At 34.9% G+C, this 21840-nt stretch overlaps 3 protein-coding genes across 3 annotated transcripts; 1 reads left to right on the top strand and 2 right to left on the bottom strand.

The window, feature by feature from the left end:
- The first annotated feature begins 8293 nt into the window (after positions 1 to 8293).
- Positions 8294 to 10250, top strand: LOC131608897 (phenolic glucoside malonyltransferase 1-like). Its single transcript, XM_058880482.1, has 2 exons — positions 8294 to 8891; positions 9343 to 10250. The coding sequence occupies exons 1-2, from the start codon at positions 8393 to 8395 to the stop codon at positions 10248 to 10250; spliced, it is 1407 nt and encodes a 468-aa protein (XP_058736465.1). The 5' UTR covers positions 8294 to 8392.
- A 3125-nt stretch (positions 10251 to 13375) lies between these two features.
- Positions 13376 to 14932, bottom strand: LOC131608900 (phenolic glucoside malonyltransferase 1-like). Its single transcript, XM_058880484.1, has one exon. The coding sequence runs from the start codon at positions 14915 to 14917 to the stop codon at positions 13502 to 13504; it is 1416 nt and encodes a 471-aa protein (XP_058736467.1). The 5' UTR covers positions 14918 to 14932; the 3' UTR covers positions 13376 to 13501.
- Positions 14933 to 20133: 5201 nt separating this feature from the next.
- Positions 20134 to 20955, bottom strand: LOC131613189 (uncharacterized). Its single transcript, XM_058884881.1, has one exon. The coding sequence runs from the start codon at positions 20953 to 20955 to the stop codon at positions 20134 to 20136; it is 822 nt and encodes a 273-aa protein (XP_058740864.1).
- Positions 20956 to 21840: the final 885 nt, after the last annotated feature.

Below are 21840 nucleotides of genomic sequence, written 5' to 3' on the forward strand. Positions count from 1 at the left end.
AAATCTAATCTACACTGCAGGGGGTGCAACAGCAGTTTTTTAAAGGACTAAAATCATGTTAGAAGCAATCTGGGCTCAAACAGGGGGACTAAAATCATGTTTGCATTGTTCCATCTATTTTGCTTTTTATTTCACTTTTATTTTTAGTCAGCATTCATTCATCATTTTTTCATGTGGTCTTCTATCTATGTGAAACGTGACATGGTATCTTTTATTATGAAATCAATTGGTCAATATAGGTTTAAGTCACTAGAAGATAAAATAATCAATGGTCCAATCAGGATTTAACACGCCAGCTGCTAATGATTCAAATAAAAACGAAATGCTAAAGACTGGGAACCTGAGCCACTAAGACGCTGCCACCTAATAAAACAAAAGGGACATGCAAGGGCCTAGTCGGAGCCGGAGATGCTCCGGTTATCTTCTTCAGCCCAGCGCCACCACCGGAGACATAACAAAAAATCCAGAAAACGAAAGCTCTCACCTCATCTCGATCGGTTTTTTGCGTAGAGCATGGATCTAAGCTTGCTTTTCTCTGAAACTATCCCTATCATCTAAACCGAAGCAAAATGTAAAACCCTAACTAATCAAAAAATTGACAAAGCAACATTCAAGTATCGTGAAACAAACCTACGTTCTCAGCATTCAAATGCTTGGCTCAAACACACGCAAATAAGCATCAGATTCGTATGGATCAAAAGCAAGAATGGATGAAGCTTCACATAAAAGTAACAAACCATGAACGCGTTTCAGATGCGCAAGATCTATGCATGTCATCATGATGCTGAGAGAGTTTTTTGTGTTATATTTTACCTGGAGGAGTTCTTGAATCAAAAGATGAGAAAAACGCCACCGAACTCCACAAGCTCACGTTCGAAGGAGATGATGGATCGAGATTGTAGCTGGTGCTTGAACCGTGAGAAGCAAACTCGAGGTATTACGCAGCAGCAGAAGAGTAGAGCATTGCTTCAAGTGAAGTCATAGTAGTGGTGACGAGGTTGATCCGGTAGCCATGGCAGTGACAGCTGCAACTTCTTGAGCTAAGTGAATGGTGGAGGTGAAGGTTATGGAGGTTTAATGGTGGTTGAAGGTGGTGGTTGGTGGTTGCGGTGGTGGTGATTGGTTGATGGTTGAGGAGTTTGTTAGAGTTTGTTACAAGATGCAACAAACTTTGAAGATGAGTGATGGAAGAGAGAGAGAGGACCGAGAGAGAAAGGAGAGTGAGGAGAGAAGGCTTTGAGAAAAATGAGAGAATGAGAGTGTGTCCGTTGGTTTGTGAAGGGTTGGAGGTTTTTATAGAGTGGTGTATGGTGAGCTTATGGTATACATGGTTGAAGTGGGACCTCCGTTTGCAACACTTAGTGCACAAGTTTGTATCTATTTGGTAGTGCTCCTTAGGCCTTTTGTGTGCAAGACCGTGTATGGCTTAAAGGAGTATTGTGATAATGATGTGTGCATGGATATAGCAGCAAGCAAACTGTCACTTTGCCAATGATACACTAGCCATGGTGCCATCTTCACGGGCCAATAACTCACACTACATTTCACCATTCGTTCTGATCTTATGCTCAAATGGAAGAAGGGGTGGAGCTGAGGAAGATCGGTGTTGGAGGATGTCTGAAATAGTGGCCGGAGGGATGACAAAAAGATCATGAACGTGTTGTGTTGCTCTTGCGAACAGCCCACGCGCATGCCTTAAGTTTTGGCTTGGGACTTTGGCCAAAATGTGACTTGGCCATAACATAAGTTTAGGTCACTTTATCTTGAGCATTATATGTCCAATTACTACATTATGTAGCTCATTGGAAAGAAGACATGGCAAGGAAGAATTACATACCACATATGGATCAAGTGGCTGCTTCTAATTCCTTAAAATTGGATGTGAGAATAGCCCACCAAGTGTTTGTGAATATGTTGCGTGCGTGACTTGTTTCCTGGTCTGGCCGGACGCATAACATGGGCTTTGTGAGGGCCTGACTTCGAAGACTCATAATTGATTCAATATTCACTCAATTGATTCAATTCTTGTTTCAATGGATAGAGGACATGGAGTAGAGTAGATGCATACCAAGTTTGCATTTGTAGAGTTCCTGAATTGCCCTAGAATTGGCTTCAAAGTTGGCACGCTACGTGCTTGATGAAATGTGTCACGTATGACCAGAATTGTGCCCAGCTTCATGACTTGAGTGAATGTAATTCTGAAAACTTCAACTCTCAATATCTCTTGATCCAGGCTTCAAATGGAAAAAACTCCCAACTAGAAAGTTGTAGAGGGCTATGATTTGAACACTTTTGATGTTGAGCTTGTCTTAAAATTCTGTCGTTTTCCACATGATATTTGAACCTGAAGTCAGCTGCCCAGCCAATTGGGAATTCACTCAAAAATTCTTTAAGTGTAGAACTTTCCTCTTTTGGCAAGTTCCCATTCCAACTAAATTTCCAAATTTGGCAGTTTTGATTGTTTCTTGATTTTTCTCATTTCTTTGACTTTCTTTGACCGATTTTCCACCAAAAGTCGATATTTGAATAATTTTCCTGATTTTGACCCAAAAGTCAACTGTTCTGATTTTCTCTGATTATTGATGAAATTCTCGATTAAATCTCCTCCAGTCAAATCCAGTCAAATAAACCCATCCACATAGTCCATATGAAAGCTCCTCACTCATTCCTGATTAAATGTTGACCGGAAAGTCAACTGGTTAACTTTGGTCAAGGAAGCCCTCAGATCCTCACATTTGGTAGGAATTTCCTTGCCATAGAGCTCTTTCTTGCTAGTCTTTGATTGATACCAATGATACGCATGCATGAGTATGATTTATGACCTAAGTGATGTATGTACATGAACGCAAAGCCTAAGCCAGTTAGAAGTAAAGGGGTAGGACAAATTTGGGGTATGACAACTGGTATTATGATGAATTTGTCTGAAATTGTGTGATTATATATGTTGCGTTTTATTGCTCCAGATTCATTCCGTTTATACTTTGCGTTTTGACAGAAACGCATTAGACTGACATTATGATGTCTTATAATATGATCACATGCACCTAATGTTGGATTGATCTTTTTGTCTAGCTTAATTAAGACATGGATAAGACATGGATGAATTCAAACCGATTCGAATGGCGACATGTGGAATATTCTTGATGTCAATTTCGTTAATCGTTAAGTGATGAACTTACTAACTTTGTGAATTGAATTCGCTATAGGGGTTACTTGTGAAGATTGAAAGTTTGATCATTTTTGTTTAGCTTAATTAAGACATGGATAAGACATAGATGAATTCAAACCGATTGTCGAAAGAGTACGAGAAAGGGGTATGGGAATTCGTTAAGTTTGTGGTTGCGCACTCCGAAGACCCGATTCGAATGACGTGTCCTTGCTTGGGTTGCTGTTATGGGGATAAGGTTGACGGGAATCAGTTGGCATCGCATTTACTACGGTTTGGAATTGATAGAAGTTATACAGTTTGGAGTTTGCATGGTGAGAAAAATAATGGGAATGTTGAGTAGAGGTGTAATACGAAGTATGCTTCAAACGACGATTGCACAGAGACATATGATTGTGATCGAGTCGAAGAGATTGCAGAAGCGCTTGAAGAAGATCTTGAGGATTGTCCCAAAATGTTCGAGAGGTTGGTAAGCGATGCAGAGAAACCGTTGTATGATGGTTGTTCAAAATTCACAAGATTGTCTGCAGTGTTAAAGTTGTACAACTTAAAGACGGACAATGGATGGTCGGATAAAATTTTCACATAGTTATTAGCCCTTATGAAAGATATGCTACCAGAGGATAATGTTCTTCCCAATCGAACGTATGAAGCCAAAAAGATGTTGTCCTCTATTGGCATGAGCTATGATAAGATACATGCATGTCCAAAAGATTGCGTTTTGTTTCGAAATGAGTATGCAGCGTTGAATGAGTGTCCTAAATGCGGTGCCCCTCGATATAAGAAAAAGTTGTCTCCAGCCAAAGTCTTATGGTATTTTCCTATAATTCCGAGATTTAGACGCATGTATCGTAGTGAAACCGATTCAAGACACTTGACTTGGCATGCAGATGAAAGAATTATTGATGGAAAGTTGCGACATCCGGCAGACTCACCTCAGTGGATGAAAGTTGATACTGATTATCCTGAATTTGGAAAAGAAGCAAGAAACCTTCGCTTGTCATTGTCTACTGATGGAATGAATCCTCATATATTCTTTAATTAGTCGAACAATTTATTTACACATTTCAATGAAAATAATCTAATGTTTATTATGTTTTTATTTAAGGTTGTTGTATGACAGAGTGATGCGCGGGACTGCATTGTCAAATAGATTCCGTTTCGTGTCTTCCGCCCATTGCAGCGGAATGACAATTGCTTCGGAACCGGAATCAGTTAGACAACGCTTAGTCGATAGATTCCTGTCCTCCGGCAATACAGAAAGTCTGATTCTTTGGGCGTATAATACCCGACCAGTAGGGTTAGTTTCTCATTCTTGATTCATCTAATCTTTGTTTCTTTTGCGTAGCAAAATTTTCATATAACCTATTGTTTTAATTTATAGAGCACACTGGTTGTTGCTTGCTATCAACCCTATAGGAGAGGTGGTATATTTTCTGAATTCGGTAGATGGTGAGTGGAGCAATTATCCGGCTATGAAGGAAATGATTGATTTGTAAGTGGGATCGTTCTAAATATTCGTGTATATTTATATATTTAATTATTTGTGAGATTGATCTAAATTTATGCTTTTATATTTTTGTTAGATCAATACAAGTGTTCCGAAGTCAACGAGACGCACAGGTATCCCGGACAAAATCAAACAACATTACTTGGATCAAAGTGCAGGTACATTATTTTTCACAATTTTGCTTATAATATTTATGCTACTTGATAAAACAAGACGTACAACTATAAAATCTTATTTGTTTTTCTATGTAGTGTCCGATACAGCGAAACAGTTCAGATTGCGGATACTATGTTTTGAGGTTTATGAAAGAAATCCTTCAAATGAATCAATTAGAGATTCCAATCACGGTATGGATTTATAACTTAATTAGATAACTTCTTATAATTTATTACATTTAACTAAATCATTCATATTATGTTTTTGTTCTGTAGTACTTTGACGAATTCCGTGCTGCTTCTTACACGAAACTTAAGTTGGAAGAAATCAAAGAGGATTTGTGTCAATTTTATATTCATCAGCTATTCATGTAGGATTTGTCCCGATTTGAAGTATAATATTATAGTACTCTAGGATATATGGTTACTAACTTTGTTCATACTGTTGCCAATATTTGAAGTATAATATTGTTGATGTTACAAATTTAGTTTGTTTGACAGGAATTATAATGATGTATATATATAATTTTGGATATTAATTATAATGGTATTATATTAGTATATATATAGTCCTACCTATGGTAGAAAATATATCGTCGAAAATATATTACAGGTCGAAAATATTACAGGTTGAAAATATATTACAGGTCGAAAATATTACAGGTCGAACTGGGAGGCTGAAATTACAGGTTGCACTTTAAAATACCTCATTTAGAAACGACAGCGCTTTTAAAAAATGCTCTTAAAGGGCCATCTACTAAAGCCCTTTATTACTAAAAGCGCTGCCTAAGATTAAAAAAAAATAAATAAAACGCAACCTACGAAAGCGCTTTTGGAAAAGCGCTCTTATAGGGGGGGCTACCAGAGCGCTTTTTCCAGAAAAAGCGCTCTTATAGGGGGGCTACCAGAGCGCTTTTTCTGGAAAAAGCGCTCTTATAGGAGGGGCTACCAGAGCGCTTTTCTGGAAAAATCGCTCTTATAGGGGGGGCTACCAGAGCGCTTTTTTGGAAAAAGCGCTCTTATAGGGGGGGCTACCAGAGCGCTTTCAAAAGCGCTTTCGTTACCTACGCCAGCGTTGGCTTTGGCAGCACTTTAAAGCGCTCTTAAAGCCCAAAATAAGCTCTTTAAAAGGGCTTCTGTGTTGTAGTGACTATTCACCGTATAAATATGGTGAATAGTGTTTTTTAAAATAAATATATATTTTCATGAACAGAACATGAACAGTGACAATGAACAGTGCCCCTGAATAGTACGTGAACAATATTTTTTAAAGGCAAAATAAAGTTGCTTAATGAAATATATAAAATTGGTTAATGAAGTGATGAAGTTGGTTAATAAACAACCAGATATTAAAAATAATTTTTAGTATTAAAATAAAGTTGGTTAATGAAATGTAAAAAGTTGGTTAATAAAGTTATGAAGTTGGTTGATAGATTGTCCAAATTTTTAGTAGTTAAGAAGTTGGTTAATAAAATTTAAAATGTTGGTTAATGAAGTTATGAAGTTGGTTAATCACATAATTTTGTTTCTGTAATTACTCAATAAAAAATAAAAAAAATTATAAAAAAATTATTATTATAATATTTTACTATTTACCGTATTGATGAACAATGAAATGAAATAAAGTAGGTGGAAGAACATGGCGTGAGAATAGAATTTTTGTTAATTTATCAAAGCACAAATTTCCAATTCTTCATTACTTGGCCATGAAGAGTGCTTGGGACCCACTTTTGAAACCTCTCCTATTTTTGTTTCGTACCCCCTTTAGTTCAAAAACCTTATTTAAAAAATGATTAGTAGAAAAGTAATTTCATTTAAAGGTGCAATATTTTAGCAATTGTTTGAAAAATAATCAAAACTTTTCGAGTTTATTTTTTACTAAATGAATTACCTTATTTGTCAAACAAAGAATAAAAACATGAGAAATTTTTTTCTTTGGCCAATAACTCCCTCATAGTTAAGCATAAAGTCCTAAAATCTAACAATCCTATTAAACATATAGAATTTTAATTTTTTATAAAAAATATTTCATGTTTGTCCGTATATTCTAAGTTAAATGAAATATTTAAGATTTATAAAATATTACATTCAAAGCTTAATGATTAAAAGGAGAAGAAAAATAGAATTGTAAAGAAGAGAATTAAAAATAAGAAAAGAAAAGACAAACAAAAAAGAGATATTTAATCTGCATGTCATTAGGGGACTATCAAATGCAAAATAGAGTAAACTTGAGGGGTCAAAATTAAACAATTAGAAAACGTGACCAAAATCAAGCAATTGAAACATGGGGGGCCAAAATCAAGCAATTGAAAAATTTGTAGGGTTAAAACTGCATTTAAGCCTTAATTTTATATTTTCTCAGAAAATGATAATTATATGTACTTTTTAATATATATGTGAAAGTAACAAAATGATTTATAACAAAAAAAATAAAGATTATGACTCTGTTTGATAAAAATTGCGGTTGACTGAGAAATTAGCTAATAGTTTATAACTCATGGTTGATGGCTGATAAGTTATCTCTTATAGCTGACGGTAGAAGACTTATAGCTGATAATCTAATTGAAGATGGTTTGAAAAAATTAGCGATTCAACTACCTGTAAATAAAAATGACATAAAAGAAATTTAATACATAATTATTTTATTTTAAATTAAAATAAATTATAGAGGATAAAAATATATTTTTGTTAAAATAATAAAGATAAAAATGAAAGAAAAAATAAATTATAGGACAAAAAATTGTTTGAATTAACGTCTGAAAAATAAGCTATAAACTAGTAAAATAACTTATAAACTCGTAATGAAAACATATTTATCAAACATGTCTTTTACTGTCATATGAAGTTATAAGTTATAACGTTAAAAAATGACATGTCAAACAAAGTTTATACGTTGAACTAGTTGGCTAGTCATGTGGAATGAACTTGTTATTGCGCCGCGCGCAACTGTAGTGACTAATTCTTTGAGCTTAGAATGACCACAAAGTACGACAAAAGTCCTCTGATTAAGGTGGAAGCAGAACTGATTCAAGTATAGGGAATTGGGGTATTTGGCCCCACCAAGCAAAATAAAATAACTTTAAGATGATTTTTTTATCTTCTTTATACAAGATTGTTATTGCCACCATAATTCTAGTTTTTATAAAAAAAAGGTATTGTTCTGAGTTTTAAAATTACTAATATCTTAAATTTACAAAATATTAAATTCTTTTTTAATTTCAGATGTTGGTGTATCACATTAAGTAGTTTTCCAAATTAGAAGTCATGTCACATATATATAATGATGTCGGTATGTTGGTGTTTGTGTTTTCTTTTGATGTATGTATATTATATGATTATGATGTTGGTAAGAAATTTCAACAAACAAACCGTGTGATCGCCAATATTATCACTTGAAATTTCAACAAACAAACAGTGTACAGCTTAAGGGCAACCATAGAAAAACACAGCAAGATAATTTAACACTCTATAAGAAAAACAACATTAAAATCCATGAACACATCAAAGTTTCTATCTCATCTTTTATCGCAAAGAAATCAATAATACTTCCTTGAGATTATCATGGCTTCCTACAAAAACAACATTAAAATTCATGAACATGTCAAAGTTGTTCCTCCATCATCATCAAACCAATCAACAACAACAACGCCTTTAACTTTCTTTGACATAATATGTTTAAGGTTCCATCCTGTAGAGCGTATCTTCTTCTACACACTCCCAAATTCACAATCACACCCTTCTTTCTTTTTCCAAAAAATTGTTGTAAATCTCAAGTCTTCGCTCTCTTTAACCCTCCAACACTTTCTCCCTATAGCTGGTAAAATCGTCTGGCCTTCGGATTCTTCAAAACCATTCATCCAATTCAATCCCAATGATAATGATAATGGAGTTTCTTTGCTCATAGTAGAGTCTGATGCCGATTTCAATCATGTCATTGGTAATTCACCCCATGAAGCTTCTTTGTCACGTTCTTTTATTCCTAACTTGGAATCATCAGATTCGTTTGCTTCTATTATCTCCTATGAAGCACGGACACCTCTAAGAGTAGGCGTGTCGCGGTGTCCGACACGCGTCGGTGTCCGACACTTGTATGACACCCGTACGACACGTGTCGAAAAAGTCAGACAAGTGTCGGAAAAGTCAGAGAAGTGTCACCCAAAAAAATAGATTTTTTCATTATTTCGACACTCTTTAAATCGGTGTCGGACACGCGTATTACATTCAAACAAAACTTGTAGAACAATTCAGACATGCTTTTCCAAAAATATTAGTTTTCAACATACCTTACATATCTTTTGGACATGTATTGAAACAATATTATCGATGAAAAATTAAAGATATTAATTTTCATTAGAATATTTTTAACTCTTTTAATAATAGATAGATAAATGAAACTTAAATACTACCGTATATGTAGCGGTGTCGGTGTCTTATGTTTTTGATATTATCGGTGTCGGAGTGTCCGTGTCGTGTCGTGTCGCAGTGTCCGTGTCAGAGTCCGTGCTTCATAGATTATCTCACTCCAAATCACCATGGTGTTTTTGATGGAAAGTCTTCATCCATGTTCATCAAAGCTTGGGCTTATCTATGCAACAAAGAATCACCAACTTTGTTGCGAGAGTTAGAGCCTTTACTCAATAGAGATTTCATCAAAGACACAAATGAAAATAACTCAATCGAGATGTTATCCAAGATATTCCCGAGTGAAAAAGGAAACGAAAGAAGCCTAAAGATTTCTCCTTTTGAACCAAAATTCGAAGAATCTGTCCGTGCTACGTTCAAGCTCACACGTGAAGATTTGGATAAAATAAAGCAAAGGGTGTTATCCAAATGGGAATTATTCGATACAAATGAATCAAAACCGCATACTCTATCCTCTTTTATTCTCACTTGTGCTTATTTGATTGTTACTATTGCAAAAGCTATTAATGGAGTTAAAAAAGAAAAAGAAAAGTTTTCTTTTATGTTTGCAGTAGATTGTAGAGCAAGGTTGGAAGCGCCAATACCAAGTAACTATTTTGGAAACTGCGTATCGGGGCATTTTATTGATACAGATCCATTGGATTTCAATAAAGAAGATGGTGTCTTTGTAGTTGCTAAGTGTATTTATGAGAAAATAAAAATGATAAAAGAAAAGGGTGTTTTTGAAGGAAAAATTTTGGATGTGTTTGTTAAATATTATTCTTTAAATAGTGAAGGATATGAAATCATAGGAGTGACAGGTTCTAATAGGTTTGGTGTTTATGAGATTGATTTTGGTTTGGGAAGGCCGGAAAAGGTGGAGATAGTGTCCACTGATAGAAGTTTAACAATTGGTTTGGCAGAGAGTAAAGATGGCAATGGTGGAGTTGAAGTTGGTCTTGTTCCCAATAAACATGTAATGGATCTCTTTAGCACTTTGTTCCTTGAAGGACTATGATGTTTTTTTTTTTCAGAATTTATTTTAATGGAATATATCTATACCTTATAAGAAGAACACCAAAATCTCAACCCTTTCAAAAGTTGAATTTCCCGCAAAATCTTATGTTACAAAATCTTACTAATTATTATATATTTATTTGATTCTTTAGAGAAATCAACGAGCACTATGTATATATTCTATCTTATTCTTTGTATGATTATTTTAGTTTACATATAAAAAATAAAATATTATTCATTTATAAATACAATATCAACAAAAATATATTTTATCGCATTTTTTCTTTAATATTTTATTATAGAATACAATTTCATGTATATCATTCTTTAGACTTAATATAAAATTGTAAACACAATTTCATGCATCATATTATAAATTTATTTTGACAATTATATACTTATTTTATGGTAATGTATAGAGCTGTCAAAATAGGCTACCCGACCCATTTAGGATCGGCTCTCATGGGCCTGAGCTTTTTAGGACTGAGCCAAAAAAGCCCTATTGTAATATGGGCCTCAAAATTACTATCCGAGCCCAGCCCTAGATGGGCTTCGGGCTACCCAGCCCTAAATGAGCTTTTTTTAATTAAAAAATTAAAATAAAAAAATCTATAATATTTACTATAAATAAAATAAAAAATTATATAATTCTAAATATAATACATTTTTAAGTACTATATTATCTTTTATAAATATTATAATGTGTTTTTATATACAATACATGTCTAAATTGTATAAAATAATACTCAAAATTTTCAATATAAGAGAAACTAATAGAATAAAAGGAAAGAATGTTGATTATACTAATGTATGATATTTAAAAGAGAAATATTGAATAGAATAGAGACAAAATTTAGCGAATTGAGAAAAATCAATGTGTTATTTTGGCGTAACATAATATAAGAATTAATATAATTTTTTAAAATTTATAGCAATGCGGGCCTAATGATCTACCCACGGCCCATATGGGTTAGCCCTAATGGGTAGCGGGCTTTTTAGGGTTGGGTTAAAAAAGCCCTTAAAAATATGAACTCTAATTTGAGGGCCCAAGCCCTATGATTTTTCAGGTCGGATCGGCCGGCCCATATGGGCTACCCATTTTGACTGCTCTAGTAATGTATGAATGATTAAACACAATTAAATTTTGCTCTATATGTGTATGTATGACTTAAACTTTTTATTTTTTTTGCAAAAAACCTAACCAATCGACAGACCTAAACCATAATGATTTAGTTTAGTTTGACTCAATTTTATTTTTAAAAGTCAACCGAACCACACATTTTTTTCTCTTGCGCCTCTGATGAGTTTTAGCGTCAAAGTCACCCTAACCACACCGGAAACACTACTTGGCCCATCTATTCCTAGTGACTTAGCTCGAGTAATTGCTACCAAGTTCTCTCTATGGAGATATGTGCTTGCAAATACAGTCATATGTGTATGACCTTAGTAGCAAATGATCAATTGTGATTTTGATGCTGACAGCGCTTATTGTCAAGCTTTGATTGATGGAGTCATTTAGATTTCTCATCAAGAAACCTCTAGTGATGACGTCCATCAAAGAAGTCTCATAGAGCCTAATTATACAAAAGAAGTCAAGTCCCATATGAAGTGATAAATCATCGGTGAATCTAGCAAGGGATCTTGAAGTTTTAACATTGTGAAAGAGATGATGTGTGATAGCTTGCCTGGTCATTTGTGTAATTTATCGGTATATTATAAATGTATAAGAGTAACTCCTAAGATAGTAAGGCATCACACACATAGACACACACACATGAAAATAGTTCAAAGCTTGTGGTCGATTGATTAAGAAGAAATTCTAAACCTATCAATTAGGGACTTGTTCTAATAAATAAGAGCAAGGAAAATTACTTCCTAATTAATTAGAAACACTACTAATTCATTCAGACACTAGTTGCCGGAGGTTTTCCTTTTTGAAAATTAGGGTTGGTGCATATTGGAGTTGATAATCGATTAGCCCTATAGCATAGATAATTATGACATTTAATTTGACCCATGCATCATTTTCTTTTTTAGCCAAATAATTTCATATATAAAGGAGACTTCTCCTCATTTCAAATCACACCGAAATTCATACTTTTGCTATCCTTTTCTAATTTTTATACGCTTCACATCTCCTTTTTTATATTATTTCACTAAAGTTGTCTTCGTGTCTTATGAGTGAAAATTACTTTAGAGAGCTTTTTGTTGTTCTTGGGATCATGTTTAAGTCTTTTCACCAATAGTGTAACTCTCTTGTTTGATATCTTTGTTATTGAGTTTGTCTTTTTAAAATCTCTATTTCGTTATTGAGATTGTCTTGTTAAAAGCTCTGTTTGGTTCTTGAGATTATCCGATAAAATTTTAGTTAGGTTTGTGACCTTAGCCATCAAAATCTTTGCTTTGTTCAAGGGGCTACCATGCGTAAAATATCTTATCCTTCATAATATGTTTTGTGCATATATCCATAAAAGCTCAAAACATTTTTTTATGTGAACTCTCCAAAAGAAATTCTTGTGGAGAGGAGTAGGCCAAGTGGAGCAATCTCTCTATCCCTATCTTTTTTATTTCTCTTGATTACTTTTGTTTTCATCTCTAATTTATTCTTTCTATTTTACGATGTTTTATCTCTGAACTAATATACATTTATTTTTAAATTAAGTATTTTTAATTAATCATGATATCTTCACTTCACAATTCATTCCACTTGTGTTTGGATTCACTTGTTCAACAAATGATATTAGAGTCTAATCGTGTTTAAGACTAAAGGTCCCTAGAGAAAGTAAATGACTTCAAATGATATGCATAACAAACTTCCATCCTTTAATGGAGAATAGTATGCTTCATGGTGAGAGAAGATGATTATCCGCATAGAAGGGATGAATTTTGAAATGTGGAAGTCTGTGAAAAATGGTTCATTTGATCCCAAACATCAAGTTAACAGTATTGTGGAACACAATAGAAAGATGATAAGACCAAAGAAAGTAGAGAAAAATTTCAATGCAGTTTAAAGGCAAAAACTATCATCACTATTGCTCTTATTGTTAATGAATTTTTAGGTGTCTCTCATTGCAATACTACTAAAGAAATTAGTTGGACATAAGACTCAACAAAAATAGCACTCTTTTTTATTCAAGATTCAAACCATAAATTCCACATAGTCCATTTACTCTATTGATATTTGGCAAAATGATTTGAAATTCTTCTTTCAAAATTAAAAAAAAAATTCAAAGTTCCACTTGCTCCCCAAAGTCAATTACAACATAGTCCTTCATGAAACATTTTGCTAAAGTGATCCATTACATGTTTATTCAGAACCAGACCAATTTCAACTCCACCATTGCCATCTTTGCTATCTCCATAACCAAATCCTAAACCTCTATCGATCGACACTATTTCCACCTTTTCTGGCCTTCCATAACCAAAATCGTTCTCATAAACAGAAAATCTATTAGACCCAGCCACCCCAACTTTTTTATATCCCTCATTATATATAGATTTATATCTATCACCTGTTTTTTCTCTGTTTAGAATTCCCTTTTCATTTATCATCTTTATTTTCTCATAAATACACTTCGCAACTACAAAGACACCATCTTCTTTTTCGAAATCAAATGGTTTTAGATGAATGAAATCGCCCGATACACAGTTTCCAAAATAATTATTTGGTAATGGTGGTTCTAACCTTGCTCTACAATCTACTGCAAAAGTAAAAGCAAACTTTTCTTTCTCTTTTCCAACTCCATGAATAGCTTTTGCAATAGTAACAACTGAATAAGCACAAGTGAGAATAAAAGAGGATAGAGTTTGTGGCTTTGATTTGTTTGTATCGAATATTTCCCATTTGGATAACACATTTTGCTTTATTTTATCCAAATCTTCACGTGAAAGCTTGAACGTAGCACGGGAAGATTCTTCGAGTTTTGGTTCAGAAGGAAAAATCTTTAGGCTTCTTTCATTTCCTTTTTCGGTTGGAGATATCCTGGATAAAATCTCGATTGCATTTTTTTCATTTTTGTCTTTGATGATATCTCTGTTGAATAAAGGCTCTAACTCTGGCAACAAAGTTGGTGTTTCAAATCCAATTATTTTGTTGCATAGATAAGCCCAAGCTTTGACGAACATGGATAATGATTTTCCATCAAAAATAGCATGGTGTTGCGTGATTCCTATGCTAAAGCCACAATTTGGGAAAAGAGTGATTTGGAGGGACATAGTAGAAGCAAACGCATCTGATGATTCTAAGTTGGGAATAAAAGAGCGAGTCAAAGAAGCTTCATGGGGTGAGTTTTCAATGACATGATTAAAATCAGCATCAGATTCTGCAATGAGTAATGAAACTCCATTATCATCATCATTGGGATTGAATTGGATGAATGGTTTTGAAGAATCAGAAGGCCAAACGATTTTACCAGCTAAAGGGAGAAAGTGTTGAAGGGTTAAAGAGAGTGAAGATTTTAGATTTGGAACAATTTCTTGAAAGAAAAAAGTAGGGTGAGAGTGTGGATCACGGAGTGCATAAAAGTAGATTCGCTCTGACGGATGAAACCTTAGCCAGATTATGTCATACAAAGTGAGAGGGGTTGTTGTTGTTGATTGGATTGATGATGATGGTGGAACAACTTTGACATGTTGATGGATTTTAATGTTGTTTTTGTTGGATGCCATGGAAAGCTTGGAGGAAGTATTATTGATTTGTTTGTAGAGAAAGTGTTGCAAAACGTTTTATATATATACATACAAATGCATGTTTAATTCATATTTTAGAGAAAGTGTTGCAACATGCATGTTCCAAATATTTTATTTGTTATATTGGGCATGGCTTTTATTTAACATTAACCAAAGTATTAACTAGTTCTTGAAAAATGTGTTAGTAAGAAAACAGGCAAATGCACGTTACATTTTTATTTTAGAGAAAGTGTTGCCACATGCATGTTAATATATTGAGAATCTTTTCTAATAGAAAGCGATGCTGTTTATTTTAATATCTTCAGATCTTTCAATGAAATTGTCGTTTGGATGTATTTGACCAACTTGTTGAAACAATACAATTGGAAATTGATATTAAATTCAATTTCATATTATAAAAGAAAATTTTTTTATATGGGGTCACCCCAGCGAAAATCTCAAAATACCCCTGCTTTGGAAATGAATTTCCGAAGCGCTTTTTTTTTTTAAAAATTTCCACAATTCGGAAGTGCATCTCCGAAAACACCTCATGGGGGGTGTCTTCGGAGATGAACTTCCGAAAACACCTCATGGGGGTGAATTCGGAAATGAACTTCCGAATTATGTAGAAACTGTGTTTTTTTTTTTTTTATGTTTTTTCTTAAACTGTCTCGCATTTTAATTAAACGCAAACGCCAAATAAAAATAAGCAACAGATAAACTGAAAATACTAAGGTGATAAATCCAATCCAAAAACACTGTGCGAAAGATACAATCCGAAATCAAAACAAAACAAAACAAAGACACGTTATTCTGCCCGACGAGCGTTACCAAATACACATCAAACAAAACAAAAACACGTTATTCTTCCCGACGAGCGAACTCCTCCGAATGAAGATAATTATACCAATCCTCATCCCACTCAGTCTCAGAACCATCAGCGTTGATCACGCCTGAAGACTGAGCCTGCACGTCCGAGCCATGGACCCCCAGGGGACGAGAAGCATAACCAGTCAAAACCTTCTTCTTCTCCTTCACCTCCTTCACCTCCTTCACCTCCTTCTTTGAAGAACCCTTTCTTCCCTTAGCGCCACCCATTCCTGCGTAAAAATGAAGAAAGAAAGTTCCATGAGACCTCCTTTTATAAAAGAAGAAAGGGGACAAAAACGCTTGGGAAACAGACAAGTCATTAAAGAACAAAGACGTTGGAAACCAGCGACACGCCGTCAAAGAAGTCAGAACGCATGCACACAAACTTCAAAGAAACAGGCACAATAAACAAAGGCGTTAAAAATAAAGTACTTGCAAATTAAAACGGACACTCCCTACCCTCTCTAGCCGACGCAGTCTTGGTCTCCCTTCCCTGTCTGATGCGTGCTGGTTGGTTGTCTGACATGTTCCTGTAAACAATTGAAATCGATTAATATGCGAGACAAAATAAAAAACAAAAAAATTTGAACTTCTGATACATTTCGGAACTTCAATTCCGAAAACTGGGATGGAGGTGTTTTCGGAAATGAACTTCCGAAACACCCCTGCGATGGAGTTTTCTGCAACTTCCATGGCAGACCCCTAAACCAAACTTCAAACCAAATCAAAATGCTTCTAAACAACCTAAATACTACTAACAACCTAACCATATATCATTTATGCAATTAAAACCCTAAATAACATGCATTTGAATAATGAATCTAAAAATTTCAAAACTTACAAAGTGTTAGGATTGAGGGCTTTTGAATGTTGTTTAGCAGTGTGATTGGAGCCTTGATGCAGCCTTGGAATTCTGTTTGCACAAATTTTCGCCTTTGCCACTTTTTGTTTTGATTTAGGGTAAATGATTGGGGGAGGGGGAGTGTTTTGATAAATCTGCAGAAATCGCAGTATTTCGGAAGTGCACTTCCGAAATGATGTTTTCGGAAATGAACTTCCGAAATAAGACAATTTTTTTAAAAAAAAAGACGCTTTCAGAGATGCATCTCCGAAAACGCCTTTTTATTGCATTTCGGAAATGAACTTCTGAAGTCAGGGGTAGTTTGGGTTTTTCACCAGAGGTGGACTAGAAGGTTGGGAGGTCTATAGAGAAATTCCCTTATAAAATCATTACTCATTCTCTATAACTACAAAATACAATATGTGTATTTATACATGTAGATTTAACTAACTAACCTATTTACAAGGAATTAACTTAACGACTAAGTTAAGTAGTAGAGTTAACTAATACTCCCCCGCAAGGGGCTGAACTAAGGATAAAAAGTAGACCCACTTTGGCAATAAAGGAAGGAGAATGCCGGTGAAGCGTGCGGTTTGGTTAGCACATCAGCAATTTGAGCACATGATGAGATTGGAAAGAGTTTTATCAGCCTGGATTCCAATTTTTCCCGTTTAATACGGCAATCGATCTCGATGTGCTTTGAGCGTTAATGGAATTTAGGGTGGTAAGAAAGATATACAGCAGAACAGTTGTCACTTGTCGTAGTAGATAGATGTTGGTTTGTTTAAAGTGATGCAAAGATCTTAAAAAAAGGTAATGCATCCATTGAACTTCACACGTGAGGGAGGCAAGGGTTCAGTATTCAGCTCACTACGCCATACAAGAAAATAGACAACGTTTTTTTTTCACAGACCGCGCTTAAAAGTGCTGCCTATACAGGCGTTGCTGTATGTAAAGGCAACATTTTTTTGAATGCAAAGGTGCTGCCTTATGTCCCCTTTATGCTGCGCTTCATTTTAAAAACACTTTCTATTGTATCTTTAGGCAGCACTTTTTTTTTAAAAGCGCTTTATATTGTCCCCCTTTAGACAACACTTGTAAAAGCATTGTCTATTTCAGTTCTCTTTTAGGCAACGCTTTCTTTGAAAGCGCTTTTTATTCTCCACTATAGGCAGCATTTCTCTACAAAGTGCTTTCTGTTCTACACTGAGGCAGCGCTTTATAAAAAAGTGTTGTCTAATGTCTCATTTAGGAAGCGTTTTTTTGTTAAAAGCACTCTCTATTGTATACGTATGGCAGTGTTTTTTTGTTAAAGTGTTGGTATAAGTCCTATTTTTTAATAAAATGACAGTATATTTTCTAGAAGCGCTGGCACAACATGAAAATCAGTTTTTGCAAATTGTAAATATGATAAGGTGATTTCAGAAATATAATTATTAAGTTTTACCAAATAGTGTATCATATGATTTTGATAAGATTACTATGACAAAGTGCTATAATAACTTATGAAGATCTTTTGATTTTACATGTGATTGATTTACATGTTTACGCAATCAGATTTCCTTTCATTTTCTTTTCTTTGAAACACTTTTCGAAGAGAATTCCTAAATTACAATTTGCTTAAATTGTTGTATTATACAAATTGCAGTTTTGGAAGAGAATTCCTAGATTGCCGTTTTGATTTCTTCCGTCTTAACCGACAAGGACTTCATCATCATCACGGTTAGATTTCTTCTATTTTAGTTTCGATTCTCTTTACCGCGGTTGATAGTCATCGTTGCAATTCTGTTTTAATATAGTATTGTAATTAGACTAATGAACAAAGAGTGTGAATTGTGACATGTAAAGTTTGCTAGTGAACAAGAGGAATTCCAATGAAGCCAAATTGTTATCTTTAGATATAAACTATGATTTGAAAAAAAAATGCAAGTAAAGTACAAATAAATTTTTTTGAAAAAGCACTTTTCTCTTAATGACTTCCCATAATATCATTTTTCTTGATACTAATTACACTGAAAAAATGTGTATTGGTGCAACACCACTTTTATTATTTTATAGATAGTTTTTTTTTTTTTGAAAGCAAGAGGATATATTAAAATTACTAATTCCCGTTTGAAGTGTGTATTGGCAATACAAAATTCTTCTAATCACTACAGACTCAGTAATCCAAATCAATAATAAATAGCAGCTGTGTTATATTCAATATTTTCCTCTACAACTTTTTTATAAATTTGGTACATAACACATTATAATTAGAAGAAAAAACACTTGTCTACGACTAAAAAAATAGTAATTTATGTGGTATGTCTATTTTTTCTATAAGCAAGAGATCAATTGATAAGAGAACAAAAGTTCTTAAGAAGAGTTACAAGAAATACACCAGCAAGAGTTCGGTAAGAAAATTACACGCCAATTGTGATTTACGATAAGTAAAAATACGAATTTCTACTAAATTCATAAAATTTTCAATTGGATTGGATAATATTCCCAATGAAAGCTCATCACCATACTAACGATTTAATTCCCCACACAATGCCGGAAACATTCCAAGTTCCATTCTTAAAAATAATGTCGTTTCTTGTCAACCATAGAGACCAACAAATCGCCAACCACACCACTCCATCCTTACCCTTCCTAACTTTATTTTTCTTTCCTTCCAAACTCCAAAACAAGAAGCTCTCTTTAAAATTATCCGCCTTTATGTCGACATGACCTAACCATTCAGCTACATCCCTCCAAACAAATTCCGAGACATGACAAAGAAGAATACATTGGAGAAGAGTTTCGCTAGCCATTCCACAATAAACACAAGTAGTATTCGGAATAGTTAAAATACCTCTTTTAGCTAGCGCTTCTTTCGACGGTAGGTTGTTGTTGAAACATCTCCATCCGAAAACTTTAATTTTCATAGGGACTTCCATCTTCCAAATGTACTTGTAAGCCATGTCGTGCCTGCCACGGGACCGTAAGGAGTATGTTCCGAGATGAGAGCTTCAACACAACTTCTCACGGTGAAGCAGCGTTCTTTCTTCCTGCAACAAAGGACCGAATCATGGCTGTCACGGTCTGGTGAAACCGCCTGTAGGAGCTGCTGTAACAGTGCCTGGGCTTCAGCCACAGCTAGATTAGTGAAGCTGTTCTGGGGTACACCAAAGTCAGACCAGAACCATAGACCATCGAACCATCCGCCCATCGTCGCGACCGAGACATCCTGTAAAACATAAACAAAATAGAGCAAAGGAAAAGTATCTTTTAAAACCCCAGTTGGCATCCAGTTTGAGTGCCAAAATAAAGTGCGATAGCCGTTTCCCATCGAAACCTTGCAAGCCGGATTAAAAGAAACAACATAATTTTCCTTTTCAAGCTTCATTTAATCAGCCCACCAAAAGGAAGCAGAACCTTCTCTCTTATTTTTTGGTCCTCCATGAACAACCCGTAAATTGACGTCTCCATACCTAGCCCTCAACACTCCATACAATATCGGATCGGATTCAACCAAAACTCTCTATTTCCACTTGCTTAAAAGCGCCAAGTTGAAATCCTCCATCCGTGTAACTCCCAACCCGCCTTTTTCTACCGAAAGACAAACCACATCCCATCTCTCCCAATGAATGCATTTTTTACCTTCCTCCCCTCCCCACAAAAAATTGCTTTGAATCCTTATTAACTCCTTGATCACTTTCTTAGGTGCCTTGTAGAAAGATAAAGTGAAAATCGCCAAGCTTCCTAACACCGACTTTAGAAGCGTAAGCCTCCCCCCTATACTAAGAAACCTCCCTTTCCAAGAGGCCAACCTCTTCTTCATCTTTAAAATCAACGGTTCCCAAGTTGCGACTCTTTTTGGGTTACTTCCTACACGTATACCCAACAACGTAAACTCCTTGTCTTCCCTCCTACAAGCTAAGAAATTAGTAGCCATATCAATGAAATTGTTGCTAATGTTTATGCCAATGAGCTTTCTCTTGTGAAAGTTTATTTCTAAACCCAAGATCATTTCAAACCCCTTAAGCACCGACTTGATTGCCCATAAGTGAGCCCAAGTAGCATCACCTACCATAAGCGTGTCATCGGCAAATTGAAGTACGTCATTGAAACAAGAATTGTTGACGAAGAAACCCGCATAATCCCCGTTATCTACCGCTCTACTAACTAAGCACTTCAACCTCTCGGCCGCCACTATAAAAAGGAAAGGTGAGATAGGATTACCTTGTCTCAAACCTCTTTCTACAATAAACTCTTTAGTGGGACTACCATTCACCACCACCGACATCTTGCTTGAAAAGACCAAAGCTTCCATCCATTTCATCCATCTCTCCCCGAATACCATCTTTTTTCAAAATGAATCGAAGAAATGGCCAACTAACTTTATTGTATGCTTTCTCATAATCTACTTTGAAGAACAAGCAATACTTCTTCTCCTTGATTGAAAAGTCCACCATCTCTTTAGCCACCACTACTCCATCTAACAATTGTCTCCCGGGAACGAAAGCACTTTGGTTCTTTGAAATATCTGTTCCAATTACCCTCTTCATTCTTCCCGCCAAGACTTTTGATATAATTTTATGAATGCATCACACCAAACATATTGATCTATAATCGTCTAAATCTAACGGGTAGTTAGACTTAAGGATTAAGGCCAAAAAAGACGAAGTTATGGATTTAGAAAGAGCCGCTCTAGCATGGAAATCCATACAACAACCTAAAACCTCTGTTTTAATAACCTCCCAACACTTTTTGATAAACAAAAAAGAAAATCCATCCGGACCCGGACTCTAGGAGACATCACAACTCCAAACCGCCTCCTTGATTTCATTCTTTTCAAAAGGCAACTCTAAGATAGTTGTATCATCGAAACTCAAAGAGTTAGAAACTCCCCCCTCCAAAATAGGCCTATCCAAATCATTCTCCTTGAACTTATCTTCAAAATGACAAAAAACCTCCTCTTTGACATCTTTAGCCGAAGTTCTCATTCCCCTTCCCGATAAAATAGGTCCTATAAAATTCTGCCTCAAACATTTCTTCATGACTGATCAGTGGTTTTCACACATATATTTACCGTTGTTTTTAAGTATCTATAAGTTATGTTATTTAGTGTTTTTTTTCATTATTCGTCATTTTATGCTTTGGTTGTATGTTTTAATATTTTCAGACTCATATGGAGAAACCGGAGTAAATCAGTGCAAAACTCGGAGTTTCGAAGGAAGTTCAGAAG

This window comes from Vicia villosa, linkage group LG6, assembly GCF_029867415.1.
Source record: "Vicia villosa cultivar HV-30 ecotype Madison, WI linkage group LG6, Vvil1.0, whole genome shotgun sequence".
In the NCBI taxonomy this organism is placed as follows: Eukaryota; Viridiplantae; Streptophyta; class Magnoliopsida; order Fabales; family Fabaceae; genus Vicia; species Vicia villosa.

Excerpts from the sequence above, each read along its gene's own strand:
- LOC131608897 (XM_058880482.1), top strand. The coding sequence starts at position 8,393 with ATGGCTTCCTACAAAAACAACATTAAAATTCATGAACATGTCAAAGTT. Across the intron at positions 8,892-9,342 it reads AAGAGTAGGCGTGTCGCGGT|ATTATCTCACTCCAAATCAC; the intron begins GTCCGACACGCG and ends CGTGCTTCATAG.
- LOC131608900 (XM_058880484.1), bottom strand. The coding sequence starts at position 14,917 with ATGGCATCCAACAAAAACAACATTAAAATCCATCAACATGTCAAAGTT.
- LOC131613189 (XM_058884881.1), bottom strand. The coding sequence starts at position 20,955 with ATGGTATTCGGGGAGAGATGGATGAAATGGATGGAAGCTTTGGTCTTT.